General features: G+C 37.8%; 1 protein-coding gene across 4 annotated transcripts; it reads left to right on the top strand.

Moving 5' to 3' along the window:
• Positions 1-7: 7 nt before the first annotated feature.
• On the top strand, positions 8-14,150 carry LOC105256584. 4 transcript variants are annotated; one of them, XM_011266642.3, is made up of 7 exons: positions 8-306; positions 1,199-5,413; positions 5,775-5,808; positions 6,391-6,653; positions 6,776-6,931; positions 7,022-7,335; positions 7,412-10,149. In XM_011266642.3, exons 2-7 carry the CDS (start codon positions 1,223-1,225, stop codon positions 9,051-9,053), a joined length of 6,600 nt encoding a protein of 2,199 aa, XP_011264944.1. In that variant the 5' UTR covers positions 8-306; positions 1,199-1,222; the 3' UTR covers positions 9,054-10,149. The 4 variants fall into 4 exon arrangements, with proteins under 4 accessions (XP_011264944.1, XP_011264941.1, XP_025264655.1 ...); XM_011266639.3 differs by having other exon boundaries at positions 5,775-5,850; XM_025408870.1 differs by lacking the exon at positions 8-306 and adding an exon at positions 13,743-14,150 and having other exon boundaries at positions 1,187-5,413; positions 5,775-5,850; positions 7,412-9,067.
• The last annotated feature ends 1,598 nt before the right edge of the window (positions 14,151-15,748 follow it).

Below are 15,748 nucleotides of genomic sequence, written 5' to 3'. Positions count from 1 at the left end.
GTGCGCGGGTTCTCTCGTTTTCCCCCCTCGGACTCGCGCCAGGAACCGGCGCGGTCGCGCTCCGTCCTATTTCGGCCGGACGGGGGTGCAGTCCGGCGAAGTGACGCGCCTTCGGCGCGGCGTTATCGCGAACGGACTATGCTTCTGGGAGAAGCCGCGCGCCACGGCCGCCAGGTGGCGACAGACGAAAGACAGTGGGACGGCGCATAGACACCCTGCAACGGGATTGTCTCTTCTACGGGGATCGTCGTCCGCGATTTTTCTCGCGATCACCACGGACCTACGGCAAGATTTTCAGTCCCCGAGGTGAGTACTATCGCCGGGCTTCTCGGAGGACCCACGATCGCCCGTCACCGGGGCGTCGCGGCGTCGCGCTGGAGCCTCGAAAATCCGAGCCGTGCGTCCGACCTTTTGTTTATTCGTGGCGATTTTTTCGCGACGACTTGTCGCGACGATTTCGCGACCTTCCGCCGCGATCCCGGTCGGATTTCCCGGCCGGGCAGTTAGCGTGTGACACGCGCTCTCTCGCGAGCGCGAAATCGTCGCGATCGGGTGGACGCGAGCCGAGATATCGCGCGAAATATTTCAGCCGCGCCGCGAGACGGGAGAGCCGAGAGCGCGCAGCGAGCGAGCGAGCGAGGCGCTCCGCTCCGTGCATCCGTGTGTTAACGCAAACTTTGTCACGTAATTTTTCTGGTCGCCAGGGCCGCATCTATTCGCTCGGCTCGAAAATCGCGTGTGCTTTTTCTCGACGCCGCGTATTTCTCGCCCACTCTCGCCTACCTCCTTTCCCTTCCCTTTCCTTGTTCTCCTATCGTTAACGGAACGGAATTTCGATTACTAACTCGTAACGAAAAACGTGTCGACGTCCACGTGTTTCGTTCTCCAAACTTTTTTTTTAATATTAAGTTTTGTATTTATATTATATTTATGTTTGTATAGTTTTATTTATTTCTTTTTTTTCTTCCTAAATGGACATTTATAATAATATATGCAATATTTTTTATATAATATGTATTTAAACTTTGATGAAATTTTTGACTCTTCTTTTTTATTAATTTTTAAATATCTCCGGATTGAATCATATACAATGAAATAATTTTTATTCAGTCAATGGTAAAGAATAATTTTAATATTTTGTAAATTTTGATATAACGTTAAAAGTATTTCTTTCTAGAAGATGTAAATGATATTACAGGAGCCCAATGTGGGTGGAAGTGAGATGGCATCCAGGGAAAAGAAACCCTTAGCGCCTTCCAAATCGAAACAGAAGGCGAATAATGACTCTGGTTTGCCATCCAATGAGGTCAAGAATAAGAAAGGCAGGTCATTGCCGAATATAAAGCAGCAGCAACTTACGCAAGAGATTTTTGATACAGTAGCAACAGGTAGTCAGGTTCCTGTTAAACTAGAGGCGAGCTTGCCACGCAGGAATGCCCTTAAAAATCTGAAGCGCAAACAGAATCTAAGAGCAACTAAGGTAAATCTCATTAAATCCAAGGTTACCAGGAAAGTGACGAACAGAAATATACGCAGAATAACTCCTGACGTTAAGAAAGGTGTGAAGACGAAAAAAATTAAGCAATCAGACGAGTCGACTGTCGATATCTCTTCGAAGATCTCGGAAAATCAGACAAACAATAAAGACAACGAAAGCAAAGGAACTGAAACACCAAGTAAAAGTGCCAAGAACAATCTCAGGACCAAAAAAATCAAATCTGACATTCAGAACAAAGAAGAGGCCAGTGCTACATCTAGCGTTAAAGTTAGTGCAAAACTTGGCAGGAAGGGAAAAGCGACAGAAAGTCCTGACTCTTTGTCCAAGAGTGCCAAAACAACAAAGTTGACAAATTTGAAGAAGAATACCAAGGACAATTTCATCAAGGTTGCAGAGGACAACAGAGATTTGCATAAGAGTGCAAAGGGCAGAAAGAGCAGTGGCAAGGAATCAGATTGTGGTAGCGTAAAAAGCAATTCCAGCGTTGAAAAATTTCCAAAGGCAATTTTGGATGACAAAAATTCTATTGATCTTACTATAGACGAAGTTATTGCTTTTTCAATGTTGAGTGATTCTGAAACTGAAAATCAGAGCGTTACAGAGAAGACTGAGGGAAAAGTAACAAGGAGTAAGAAGATGTTGGTGGATGAAAACATTGCCTGCGACATTGAAATAAAGAAAGAGCCTGAAACCGATGACATGAAAGTTACATCGGATGGAGAATATACAGAGACGGATCAAGGTTTCCACTTTCAGAATGCTATTCAATTGAGAAAGAGATCGAAAGTCGGTTATATCGAACAAATATCTCAAAGAAGCTTGAGAAATGGAAAACAGCGACAATTATCAGATTCGGGGAACTCCGCGGATAATGATTCTAAAAAGCGTCATAGATTAAATTCGGATGGGACTATTATCTCGGATAATTTAATAGAACATATCTCGGATTGTAATACAAATATGGATCCTTGCTTTGCGGATCCCAGTTGTAATGAATCTCAGACTGCATCGAGTAAAGAGGAGATTTGTTTAAAGGATGAAGTGTCCAAGAGTTTCGACGAGGAAACTGATGTCGGATCGGAAATGGAGAACAATAATAATAGTGATCGTGTAGATAGAACAGGTGAAACGGGCCCGACATTGCGTTCTAAAACTAAAGCTAAAACTATAGAAAACGAAGCAACAAAAGATGACGATGTTAAAATTGAAGACACGCGGATAACATCCAAGTGTGCGGAAGCACAGGAGGATTCAAAGAAGCTTAATAATTTAGATCAGGCGAGAAAGGATTGTATTTTAGCCAAACTTACAGATAAATCGAAAAGTCGTAGGAGTAGTTTAAACATAGATATGAAAAAGACAGTGAATTCCTTTTACAATTCAGATAAATCAGATGGTAATTCAAAATCGCAAATAGATCAAATGATTGAGAATATTAAATTAAATATTGCAAAATCTATCGAGAGTAAGATATTTGGTCCCGAGAAGGGTCTTGGATTAAGTAAAAACTTCGATGTGCCCAAAATCGAAGAGATTGTCGCGCCACTCAGTACAGATTCCCAGAAAATGGGATTGGAGGACAGTACCGACGAGGACAGATCCGCTGTTGCGAAAAACGAGATCACGTCAGATAGCTCGGAGAATTCAGTACCAAAAGTGGCCGATACTGCCAAAGAGATTGAAGAGAAACTAGTCAAGTCTGATATTGGGGAAGCAGAGACGCATTCGCAAAACATCCAGGAGAACAGGGCCTCCGATAATGACAGAATTAATAATGTACATAATATTTGTGAATCTACATGTAATATAAGTAATAATAGTACTGCATCTTGCAACAGTATGGATGAATCGGAAGTCGAAAGCGTTGGTTGTAGCACAGCCAGCAGTGCTTCGGTCAGTTGCGATGATAATGAGTCGAAGACTTTGGACGAGAATAAAAAGATCGCTACGAGAAGGTCTCCGAGGATCAGTGATAAAAGTTTAGACATCAGTAATTCCGATGCGAGAAAATCGAACAGGACACCGAGTAAAGCAATTTCGAGATTGGAAGATATTTCTGCGGAACATGTACAAAAATCTACGAACGAGGACACAATTTTAGAGGATGCTGCACCTCGTCAGCTTTCAGATGATAATGCTACAACTGCGCTAGTACCTGCATATTCTTCTCGGGAAGTAGAGGAGAGATTTACGGAAAAGCACGCAGAAGCGAAAGAATTAGAAACTTCTCTAAGCAATTCGGAAGATTCGGAAACGCTGGAAAGTATATCTCTCGAGGTAGAGAGACTAGTTGCAGAAGACCAATCTGCCAAGTCATCATTACCAAACGCTACAAACGATACATCGCTAAGCAAAGAAATAATTTCTGATACAATGTTATCGGATAAGGAGCCAATGATCCAGCGTGTAAATAAACAGGAAGCATCCGCTTGCTGCAACGAGAGTTCTATGTTAGAATCAGCTGCCAATACTGTAAACGAAATACCAAGCGAAAGCCATGCGGATAGCAATCTTGCCGATGCGAACGAAACATTGCAAGAGAACGATGCTTCCTGCAAAACAGCGCAAAGCGCGAAGCATTCTAAAACAAATAACGTATCAACCACCGCAAACTGTGATTCAAATAGCGAATGTAGCTCTGTAAATTCTGTGCCTGTACGCATGTGCACTCCCATTTCTTGGCAGAACGATGAAACCAAGAACCTCGACGCGGATAACGACTGCAAAGAACCGGGCAAAATCAGCGATTCAATATCAAGTTTGGACGAAAATGTTTTGGAGTCAAATTCGGAATCTAACAAAACGGATTCAAGCAATAAATCACCAGACAATAAAGATTCTGAGGAACAGAAACCTGTGAATGAGAAGAAAAGAGCGTTACGAGCTCGTGATAAGCAGAAGAAACAACAATCTGCGTCTCGCGGTCGAGAATACGTCGATGGCGTAAAAGTCAAGGCTGAGGAAGCTGGCGTTCAAAAGACGCAAAATTCCCCTTTACAGGGCGATACCGACAAGACGCCGCAAAGTTCATCAGTATTGGACGAGACTGTCGTTTCCGAAGATTCTCAGAAGATTGAAGATACGGGTGATTCGCCCAATAGCAATGAATCGGATGACATTCCCGAGTCCCAAGCCCGTAATACTCGTCGCAGTAGAGACATCAAGAGGCGCAAGGAAGAACCGTCGTTATCCAGTAGCTCCAAGACTAAGCGCGTCAAGCGAGAGTCGCGAAAGTCCGATCAGCAGAATAAAGAAGAGACTCTTCTGGATAACGAGGTCGCCAAGATTAACGAGAACAATAGATCGTTCTTGAACAAGTACGACGGTGCCGAAGTATCCCCCCGTACGGGTCATATAATCCATGAATTTCTCAAGGAGCAAACCAGACTTGATAAGAAGGGATCTAATGTGCGCAGCAAATCGGAAAACGATTTAACAATTGTTGGCGCAAAAAATTGCAAAAGCGCGAAACGACAACTCTCGCGAAACTTGTCTGAGAATCACGTGTCAAAGCAGACGGCTGACAGTATAGATATCCTGGAAAATGAATGTAAGAGTCCCAAAATACCGGAGCTGGTACAGAAGGATTCCGACGAGACTTCTACATCTGGCGAATCGTCTAATAGCGATATGCCAAAGATCCTGGAAACACCTGAAGACAAGGAAAGAAAAGAGTCGATCTTGCGAACGTTGGGACTGGAATCTCTGGAAGAAGCTGCGAAGAGAGTGCAAAATCAGCAAAAAATTAAAAAGGAGCAATCGTCAGGTACTTTGAAAACGATTATCAAGGTAACGCAAAAGGAGAAGGATAAAGATAAACGAGGATCGCGATCTCCATTAAAGATGATCCTCAAACAACAGGGTCGTGGAGATGGAGAAGGGGATTCACCCGAGTTTTACACCATTCAAAAGGAGGTAAGAGAATGATTTCGCATGCTTTTTGATCTATTTTATTCACTCAATGAATGTTGTTCTTATCGATTTCATGTTTTTTCCTCTTCACGTTTAATTTAAAACCGCTGTAATATCAAATTGTCGATCGATCATGGCTCAAAGCGATTTCTAGTATACAATTTATTATTGCCTTTTTAGAGATTTATACATTTGGTTTCATAACGCGCGCATTCGTTTAATTTCTGCAGCGTGCATGAAAGGCAAAGATTTAAAAAATATATCGATGCGGGTGTAAACTTTAATGGGTTTATTTGACATTATTATTTATACGTATATATTTTTTACAATCGATTCAATTATATTTTGTTTCCTTTTTTTTCAGTTTGGAACCAGTGGTTTGGGAGATAGCAGCTCTGGTGCGAACCGAAAGTTCACTACTAACCACAGACACTCTTGCGGTAATCCTGGTTGCGGGAATAACTAAATTGATAATCTCACTTACTTTTCCTTCATCGCCTTTTCCAAAAAAAAAAAAATTTTATACTTTATTTTCAAGTTAAATTAAGCGCGCGATTGTATACATCGAGATTAGCACAGTGTAGTCGGCTATTTTTCACATTTTTATCTTGGATGTTTTGAAAATAGATTATTAATATATTCGAAATATCGTGTTAATCGCTCGATTTATATTCTCACATTTTTTGTTCACAATTTTTAAAGCTATTCGCTATGTGTCTAATGTAATTAAAAAAAAGTAATATGCACTAATCCGATGCGAAGTATTACGTAACACTTTATGTATTTCAGACCACTAGTTCCAAAAATTACACTTACACTAGCTAATATTTTTTATAACAATGCATGCTGAAGAATGCTATTGCTTTTCACCTATTACATTCTCACTAATATCTCTCTAATATCGACGTCTTCACATTATCTAAGTCGGAAGATGAGTTATATATTTAACATTTAATAATTCGCTAATTTTATCATCACAGATGACGATAATGAAGACGCTACACCTAAGGATCGTCAGTCGCTTGTCATTCCAGAGAAATCTTCCTCTTTTTCTATACATCCCGGACGTGTATGTTCCGACGTATGTTCCTACTGCTTTGGCAAATTCGGTTCGCTGGATACGCCAATGCACTTAGCACAAATAAAATCCGACGAAAGGCGAAAGAAGATCTTAAACTTGGAGAGACATCTTACAAAAGATTCGTGTCTATGCGATGCGTGCTATCGTCACGTTGATAGAAAGGTTCGTTGCTCCTCGACAAATGACAATAATCACGCGAATCGTTATATCACTTGTAAATTATTAACTCTCTAGATGTATATATAATTGATATAATTCTGATAGACAATTTATCGTTCTCCTAGGCGAACACTAGTCCGGCAAATATGCAGCAAAAGCCGCAGAAGCAGCACAGACAATTAATGGTATCAAAATGTTCGGCTCGCGAATGCCGAGATCCTGCGCGACATCACGTTAAACGTCGTTGGTTGCTCAAGATAAAAACTGCTCTACAAAATCAGGTTAGTATTTGTGATCTAAAAATGCTCATGTTAATGTTATTTTGAATGGCATATATCGTTTGCATTTGCAAATGAAAAATATTATTACAGGTCGACATAGATTGGGAGTCGTCTCAGCACACCACGATGTCGTTTTGCGTTAATCATTACGAAAAGATTGGGCGCTTTTTGACATGCGCACTGTGCAAACGCCGACTAGCACGAACGCATACCCATCAACTGACTAGCGCGGAGATTGACGAATTAAATCAGCTAATCGGTCAGCAAGGAATTCACGTTACACTAACAGCCGGCACATTTGTATGTAAACTATGTCGATATTTTACCCAAGTGCAACTCAAGTATAAGGATCTCGAAAACATGAACGTGAATCACAGAAACTTCTGTAAAAGTTATCGAAGGCGGTAAGTATACAAGCTACTTCGAGAAAATCCGTTGAAGAAACGGAAAATTGAAGAAAAATGCTTTTCGATAATGCAGGATCTTGCATTACCATGGAATCGAAGTGCCCGACGAGGAGGACGATGATTCATCACAGCAGGCGAATCAGGTCAAGGACAAGAAAAGTAAGAAGAATACCAAAAGCGCGCAGCTTAAGAGCGGGAGTTCCAAGTCCCCGGAACACATGACGAGCGGCACATCAGAGAAGTCGACGCCGGAACCGAATAAGAACGAGGGTGTGGGATGTCCAAGCTCTTGCGAGATGAGTGGCGAGAATCGCGTCGCAAAGACAAGCGGCGACGAAAACAGTGGTACAGATATTCAATATCTTAACAGTATCGAGAGCGCTGTGGAGAATTTGAAGAAGCGTAAGATACTTGACATGCATACGTACACATCGACGGGCGACGGCGCGACGACGGCGAATGAAATGGTTGAGATTCTCGGGATGGATAACGAGGTTACTCTGACGCGACTGCCGAAGAGGCCGAGACTCAATAATAATAACAACAATGACATAACGCCCGTGGTGCAGAGACTTGGCGCGAATCCCTCCATAAGCGTGCGCACGCTTTTCCCAGGCGAGGAGGAGATGAATCTTCACGTCAACATTGAATTTCAAAACGTACGCGAAGTAACGCCGCAGGGATGGGAGAAGTGCGCAACAATGATTCAATACGATCGCGAAACCAAGCATCTCTGGCAGCAATTGCAGCGACCGTACGGCAATCAGAGCTCCTTCCTACGACACCTCATCCTTTTGGAGAAATATTACAGGGCTGGCGATTTGATACTGGCGCCAAACGCTTCACGAAACGCGATCAACTACTCTACATCGGTGCAAAACAGATTGATATCGTATGAAGGCCCAGAAAAGATGGATGAACCGATAATGGAACCGATCGCAGCGGAATACAATTCGCGTCGTTTAAGCGGCGGCTATGTGCTGGAAAAGGATAGACTGTCCGTTCCCGGCACAAGTTCGATGTCCAAACCAGCCACTAGCGGCAGCGGTGCGATGTCATCGCATTCAACGAAAGTGAATTCGCCGCGGGTGCTCAAGCTCAACTCGGGGGTGTCGATTATCAAGAAACCGCCGCCTAATTTGCAACGATTAAATCTGTCGTCCACTAGCGGCAGTAGCGGAGTGGTCGGTACCACAACGAATGGTGGCGTTAAGCGGAAGGATGGACAAAATGTATCTTCTTACGGCGGCGGCAGCAGCAAAGTATTTCAATTGAGCGAATCGGACCTAAAGCGGATGCAGACGCTCAACAAACGGCAGAAGCCTAGCGACAGACAGTTTGGTGCCGGTACGAGTAACGGATCGAGCTCACCGACCAGCGGCAATATCAGATCGCATTACCAGAAGACGCAGATCGCTACGATTCCCGGCCACAACCAGCAGTTCCAAAGGCATTTGCGGATGCAACAGGAGATGCTGAACCGTCAGAGCCGCGGCGATTTCGAGCCGCTTATCTGCGACATGACGCGTTCCGCCGCGAACGAAAACAACCCTACCGGCCAAAATCTCATACACAATCTTAATCTACCCAAATCGATCCAAGTGACGACCAAGCCGACGACGTCGTCAACGAGTAGTCCGATTCCGATTTTGCCCAAGATCCCAAAATCATTGACAGTAATACCGCAGACCGTCACGAGACCCGCTGATAAATGAAAGAACGAGAGACCGTAAGTAGATTACATTGTTGAGCATACAGTTTCTTCTCTTCTTTTTTGAAGGAGGAGACGCGGTGCGGCGAATACGGAAAATCGATTACACGTGTGCTTTTTTTACGCACCCGATCGAAATTATCGCCAAAGCAAAATAAGATATTGATGATGATCGATGCTCGGAGAGCAGTTTTTGCCTTACGTGAGCGCATCGTGGCATGCACTTACCGAGCTTAACGCTCAAAACATATACATACATATATACACGTAAATACATATATACATGTACACATGTATTGACACACTTTGATTTTACATTCTGATTAAGACAGATTATAGATGATTTATATTTGTTGCATTAATCATGATCACACAGACTTGTAGATAAATTAATAGAATAATTTTAACAAATTGAAACACTTCGATTTCTTTAACAATATTATATTAACAACCAAAGCATTATTATAAAAGTAACGAAAAATGTGTTGAACAATGCTGTTTCCATAAAAAATATCTAAAGTGAGAAGAGCGGAAGTTAATATTATCTTTAATATTATCTTTAATATTACGTAATTTTGCACAGTCATTACAGAATCATTACAGTCAATATGCAGAATCGTTTAGTAAATCGTTACAAACGGAGAGGCGGACATCTTTTGCGAAAAACTCGACATTTTTAATAAATAACTGCAATTAAAAAACTTAAAAATTCTACATGACTTTATTCTCTTTCAAGGTAAGTAACATAAACTTTTAAAGAGGTTGAGCATTTTTTTGTGAAATACACTGTATTACAAAAGATATAGATAATGATATTTATCTACCCCGAAGCAAAATCGTTTAATTGTCGATCATTTTCAATTAAGTAAATTTGCTTACTTTTATTTGAAATCCATTATTCCCGAAGATAAATCAAGAAACATTTTCTTGTAGCAAATTAAAAGAATCTTTTTGTTTGTGTGTGTGTGTTTTTTTTTTTCCTTTCCTATCATTAGATATCATCTCGCCGATTGTACATTATCGATTTATTGAACATCATGTATAAATAGACTTCATTATTTTAACAGCAATGTATAGATTCTAATTTAAACGTAATTTTATGTTCTTTTTTATATTTTTTTTACATTTATAATTGGGAACATGTAGTCAATAAAATAAGTAAAAGAGTAGGCTTTTTTACAATTCATCACGCAGAAAGATCTCAAATTATAAAGAAATTACTTTATTGAACTTGATTTTCTTAATTGATAAACTGGACATATCTATTTTTCAAGAACAAGATGTGAAGAGTATAAGTAAATTAAGAATAAGAAAGGGATGCATAAAATATTCAAATTCAATATATATATATATATTATATATATATATATATATATATATATGTACTTTGTATTTGAATCTTATGCCGATTTTTCACGGTAGTTTGTTCCTTTTATCACGTCTAAGAAAAATATTCGAATTCAAAGTTGTATATAAGCGATATTATACAAGTCAATATATTTTGTTTACGCAGATACCTTTTGGGCATCTATATGATAACGAATGTACATTGTAATATTGGCTTCCTCGATTTTTTTAAAACATAACAAGAACGTAATTAATTAAATAACGATCAGTTTAATCTAAACTTGGGTTTTAATAAACGCCATTAATCGCATTCTGGCATTCGACATCATCGTCACGTTTCGTTCCTGTTAACATATGCGAGATTCTCTTCGCACCGTTTGCATTAAACTGTCCGCAGAAAGTCCTTTCCATTCGCGTTATGCAAGAGAATGCGAAATAATCCTTCAAAACGGTTCGTAAAGTGTAAAGTATATCTTTAAAAGAAAAAAAAAGAAAGAAAGAAAAAATATAATTGTGCAATTTTTTTATGGGATATGAAAGCAAAATTCATACTTTTTCTACACTGCCCAAAATACATAAGAAAAAAAAATATTTCCCAGAGAGAGAGAGAGAGAAAATTAAATGACTTGCATGGATTTTGTTTATTTTGAAATCGTGAATGTTGAGCGTTAGTTTAAAAAAAATGATTTCTACTTGAAAATGATAGTAAAAATAAAACTGAGAGTAAGAAATAGAATAAAAATTGCCTTCTTAATTGGATAACGGAAAGGAAAACAGAAAGGAAAATTAGAAAGTGTGAATTTTGCTCGTATATTTCTTTGCATCATTGTAATATCTTGCACTAAAAATCATTGAAATTAAGTTATGAAAAAATTATTGCTATATTTTTTTTATCATGGGGAAAATACTTGCCGTTATATATTACTGATATAAAATATTATTGAAATTATTATTGTCGTATAATCGTTTTATTTTTATATATTTGAGCATTGTTCAACGAATAAAATACGAAATAGATTGATGCGTGTACAAAATTTTACGAGTTTTCACTTGCTTTACAGATCATGAAAGAATGTATTCATATATGTATTCTCCAATTTTATCATTCATTATTTAATCAAATATACAATTATAATCTCAGTTATATTTCTTATATTTGTCATTGAGATGTCATGAGATTATCTCAACTGCCTATAAATCAAGCAAAAATATGAGACATTTTACATTATCTTATAACTGTATATTTCTCTAAAAATTTTTTTTGCACACGCAAACACACATGAATGTTTTAGTATATAGTGAAATGTACTTGTACTATTTTAATTTTCCTTCGAGGTGTTTCATTTGTTTGTCAATCGTGGTTGCATAATAGATTTTCGATCGCCATTATGAAATAATAAAGTTTCTTAGAAAAATTATTACAAAAAAAAGTTTATGCAAGAGAATCTTATATCTGCAGAAGAAACGATATTCCTCCTTTCTCTAATCCAATTTAATATATAAATATTCCTTTCAAAATTGAAAAAAATAATAAATATTGTATACATTAAACAAACGTGCGAGATAGCGTTTTATTAAAAAATATCACCGAGCGATTAACGCTTATGTTCATACATTCAAAGCACACATAACACACAAACACATGTTTATATAAATGCACGCGTATGCGTGCGCGAATGTACGAATAAAAGCATAGGTATTACATGTATATTAATTATATATAATACCGCGTTATAAATAAAAAAACTATAAATATTATATATATATATATATATATATATATATATATATATATAAAGTACGTATGTAAGACGGTATACATACATTCACACACACACACACACGTGTTATACATATAAATGCTTTATTTTACTAAGGATATTTTTGATATATCTATATATAATAAATATATGTATATCGAATTGAAGGAAGGAATGCAAATCACTAGCGATATAGTGATCGATAAATATGATTATATTGTTATATTGGGACTATGCGAGGGTGTGGAAATCACAAAGAGCCGTAGGGTGGAGTGTGCCGCAAATATATATAATGACCATAAAACATAAAAACTAATTGTAACACACATAAAGATTGATATTGATTCACGTGTACATATGTCCCTATTTTGATTTTCATCATTCTCGCAATCAATGAAATTTCGACTTCTCGTGTAATTTGTTTGTCAACAAGAAATCACAGTGATTTTACATCTCGCTCAATGTTCCTTTTTCCATTTTTTGCTTTATACAAATTTGCTACCTGAAATATTCTTAATCGCATTTGACATTTAAATAAACACACGCGAGAAGGATAAATTCATCTGAGTGATATAAAGTACTGCGTGTTAATATTTAAGACTTGTTACTTTAAATAATCTCAATATAAATTACGATTATGATATCGCATAGCATGTGTACATAAATATTTATTATTTTAATGTAGGAAATGTTATTTTTTTTGTAGTATTAATTTCGAATTTTCTTACATCCTAGAATTTCCTTTTCAAAATATTGTAACATATTATCTTCTTGTATGACTTAGAATAATTCTTTCTTTATAGTTTTTATTACAGAATGATTCTTTATAGTGTTTATTACAATCCACATGGACGTAACGCTTATGTTCAACAAAAATTTGCGATCCTATGCTATTTAATTATACAAATCAAGTTATAAGAAATTTGACAAAACTTTCCTTTATATATTTCATATACATGTACTTTTTTTTTAAATTTTTGATCGTTCATACACAACGAGCGAATAAATTCAGGTTGAAAATGTACCCTCGAGATACATTATCGTGAGGGTAATTAAACGGTCGCTTGCGCTAATTTCACTCGAATGCTCGACATTGCTGATTTATTCGCCATTTGCACGCGCCTAATGTAAATCCATGGCACGCTCCACGATACGGCATCCGCCACGTATGCACGCGTGGATGCGACGAAGGAGGGGAAGAAGAGTTTGCGGATTGCGAACGAGAACTGAGTTTAAGTTTTAAGAATTCTATTTTTCTTGCTGTGCACAGAAAGTGTAAATTAAAAATCATAAACTTATCTCGAACGATATTGACTCTTGGAGATCGATCGTATCATTGTCCCCGATCCAATAATAATTGTTTAATATTATCATCCACACGGAAGTAAAATCAAATCATTAATTCTTCGAAAGAAAAAAACAGTTGCTTTCTATCGTCATTTATGGATAAGAAATAACTGATCTTTAAACATGTTTGTTGATTGTTTATTTGAAAAGTAAATCACAATAACACGTTTAAAGAAATTTTTTTCAGATGTATTTGGATGATACTTGGATATTTATTTATTTATTTTTTTTGTTTATAGGCAAAATGGCAGCGTTCGAGTTGTGTTTACTCGATCTCGATTGCTCAAGTGTTCAATTTAATCTCAAGGTAAAATTGTGGATTCTAAGAGTCAATAAACGTCCCGAGGATGTCGGAATGAGTGTAATTTCATTCCATTACAAAAATTATAAAAATGCGAGTGAATGAAGGCGCTGCTACGATAATTTGAATTATGTATGTTATCTATAATTAATTGCTATATGTAATATATCATGATTAGGTCACAGTTATATCAGGTTTAATCAGTGCAAGATTTTAAAGATGAAAAGCTGTGCTTTTACGTGTAAGTGTGTGTTTGTGTACGTTAAAAAGAGTGAGAAAAAGGAAATGCAAAGTAAACGATGAGCGTGCGATACAACGTACATGTGTAGAATAAATCTAGGATTAGGAGTGAAATTTTTATAATATATTATAATATTTTGTAATAATATATTATAATATATATTATGTATATATATTATATTATAATATATATTATGTATATACATTATAATATATACTATCATGTATATATACTAATATATATACTGTATATATATGTATTATTATGTATATTAATATGTATTATTCATATGTATTCTGATTTGCCTTTTTTCGTAAAAGAGGAAATGATGATTTGCAATATCACGAAAATCGAGTTTGCTCAATTGCCGCTGACTGTCCAAAATGTATGTATCGGAAATGTATCAATTGTGTTTACAATAGCAACAGCTTCGTTCACTCGCCGTTTCACTTTTTTAGTGACAAGGAATGCTAGCCGGGGATTGAAGTAAGTTTGGCGTGAAAGATAACCGACTTGTGTGACTGACAATCACTTTGGCAGCGTGGATTGTATTTTCGCTCTTAGGATTCGAATAACATAATCCTGCGTCCTTGTCGCGAAAAAAGTGAAACGACCAAAATGCGCGGCCTTGGCAACGAGCGGATCTCTTCGAGGAGAGCGAAAAAATGAGAGTGCAACTATGCAAACGCAAGTATGCTAACGCAAATATGTGATGGGAAATGGCGAAAGCGTCGCGTCATGCAAAATGTTTCGATGTTCTTTGCGTGTGCGTGGACGAGAATATTTTTCAGAAAATGGTGATATCTTGCCTCTCGCGAGAGGTGATATTTTATTAAAACACGTGGAAAAAAAACAAAAAAAAAAGAAAAATATGAAAGAAATCGTTGCGCAGTGTGTTTGAAGAGAAGCAATAAACGCGCACTTCAGTTTTACGCGAGTCGAGCCTCTCGAGGACATGTATGATGTTTTATTGTATTAACGCGTTCTTAGATATCTCGGAGACACATCGAGCTTGGTCTTTTTGTTTCTCGCCTTGGGCGGAAATTTCCCCGAGGAAAAAAAAGATATCAAGGTGGTGACCGCGAAGCGAATCAGACAGGAAAAACTGCGTTCCCGCCTCTCTTTTCGATATTCTCTTCTCTCTCGACCACGAAAAATTGTGTTCAAAAATTTAGTATCGCGGTGCCGCGGCTTAATCGCAGAAACTAGGCGAGGTCGTTCGCAAAAGGTTGAGAGAGTGAACAGTGGAATGGACGGATCTTAATCTCCATCCCTCTTAGAGAAATCGCAAATATTAGTTTAACTTTAATTAAAACTCAATTTTTGTGTGAAGATTTTTTGTATCCTTTTCGTGCTCGACTGGAAAAAACAAGTTGGACCAACGTGAATCCTTTTGCTCTACATTCTTTCGATTTTCGGGTACCTGGCAGGAATATGGGTAAATTCTTTCTTTTGCGCTTTTTAAGTAGTTAAAATATTTATACCTTGCAGATATTATTTGAACATCCGGAAGAAAAATACGCGCAAGTAAGGATTGATTCACATTCGATCCATATTCAAGTCAGGTACTTTGACGAATAAATTATCGAACGTATGAGTGAAACATTGCGTAGATGATTAGCGATCGTGTTTGACTGAATGATGCGTCAACTTGTTTGTGCGGTCGATGAGAATACAAAAAATTCCCTCTCTCTTTGATTTTT

This window comes from Camponotus floridanus, unplaced genomic scaffold (assembly GCF_003227725.1).
Source record: "Camponotus floridanus strain SB8 unplaced genomic scaffold, Cflo_v7.5 scaffold24, whole genome shotgun sequence".
Lineage (NCBI taxonomy): Eukaryota > Metazoa > Arthropoda > Insecta > Hymenoptera > Formicidae > Camponotus > Camponotus floridanus.
The sequence above is the reverse complement of the archived record's forward strand: the minus strand, read 5'-3'. Positions and strand labels throughout refer to the sequence as shown.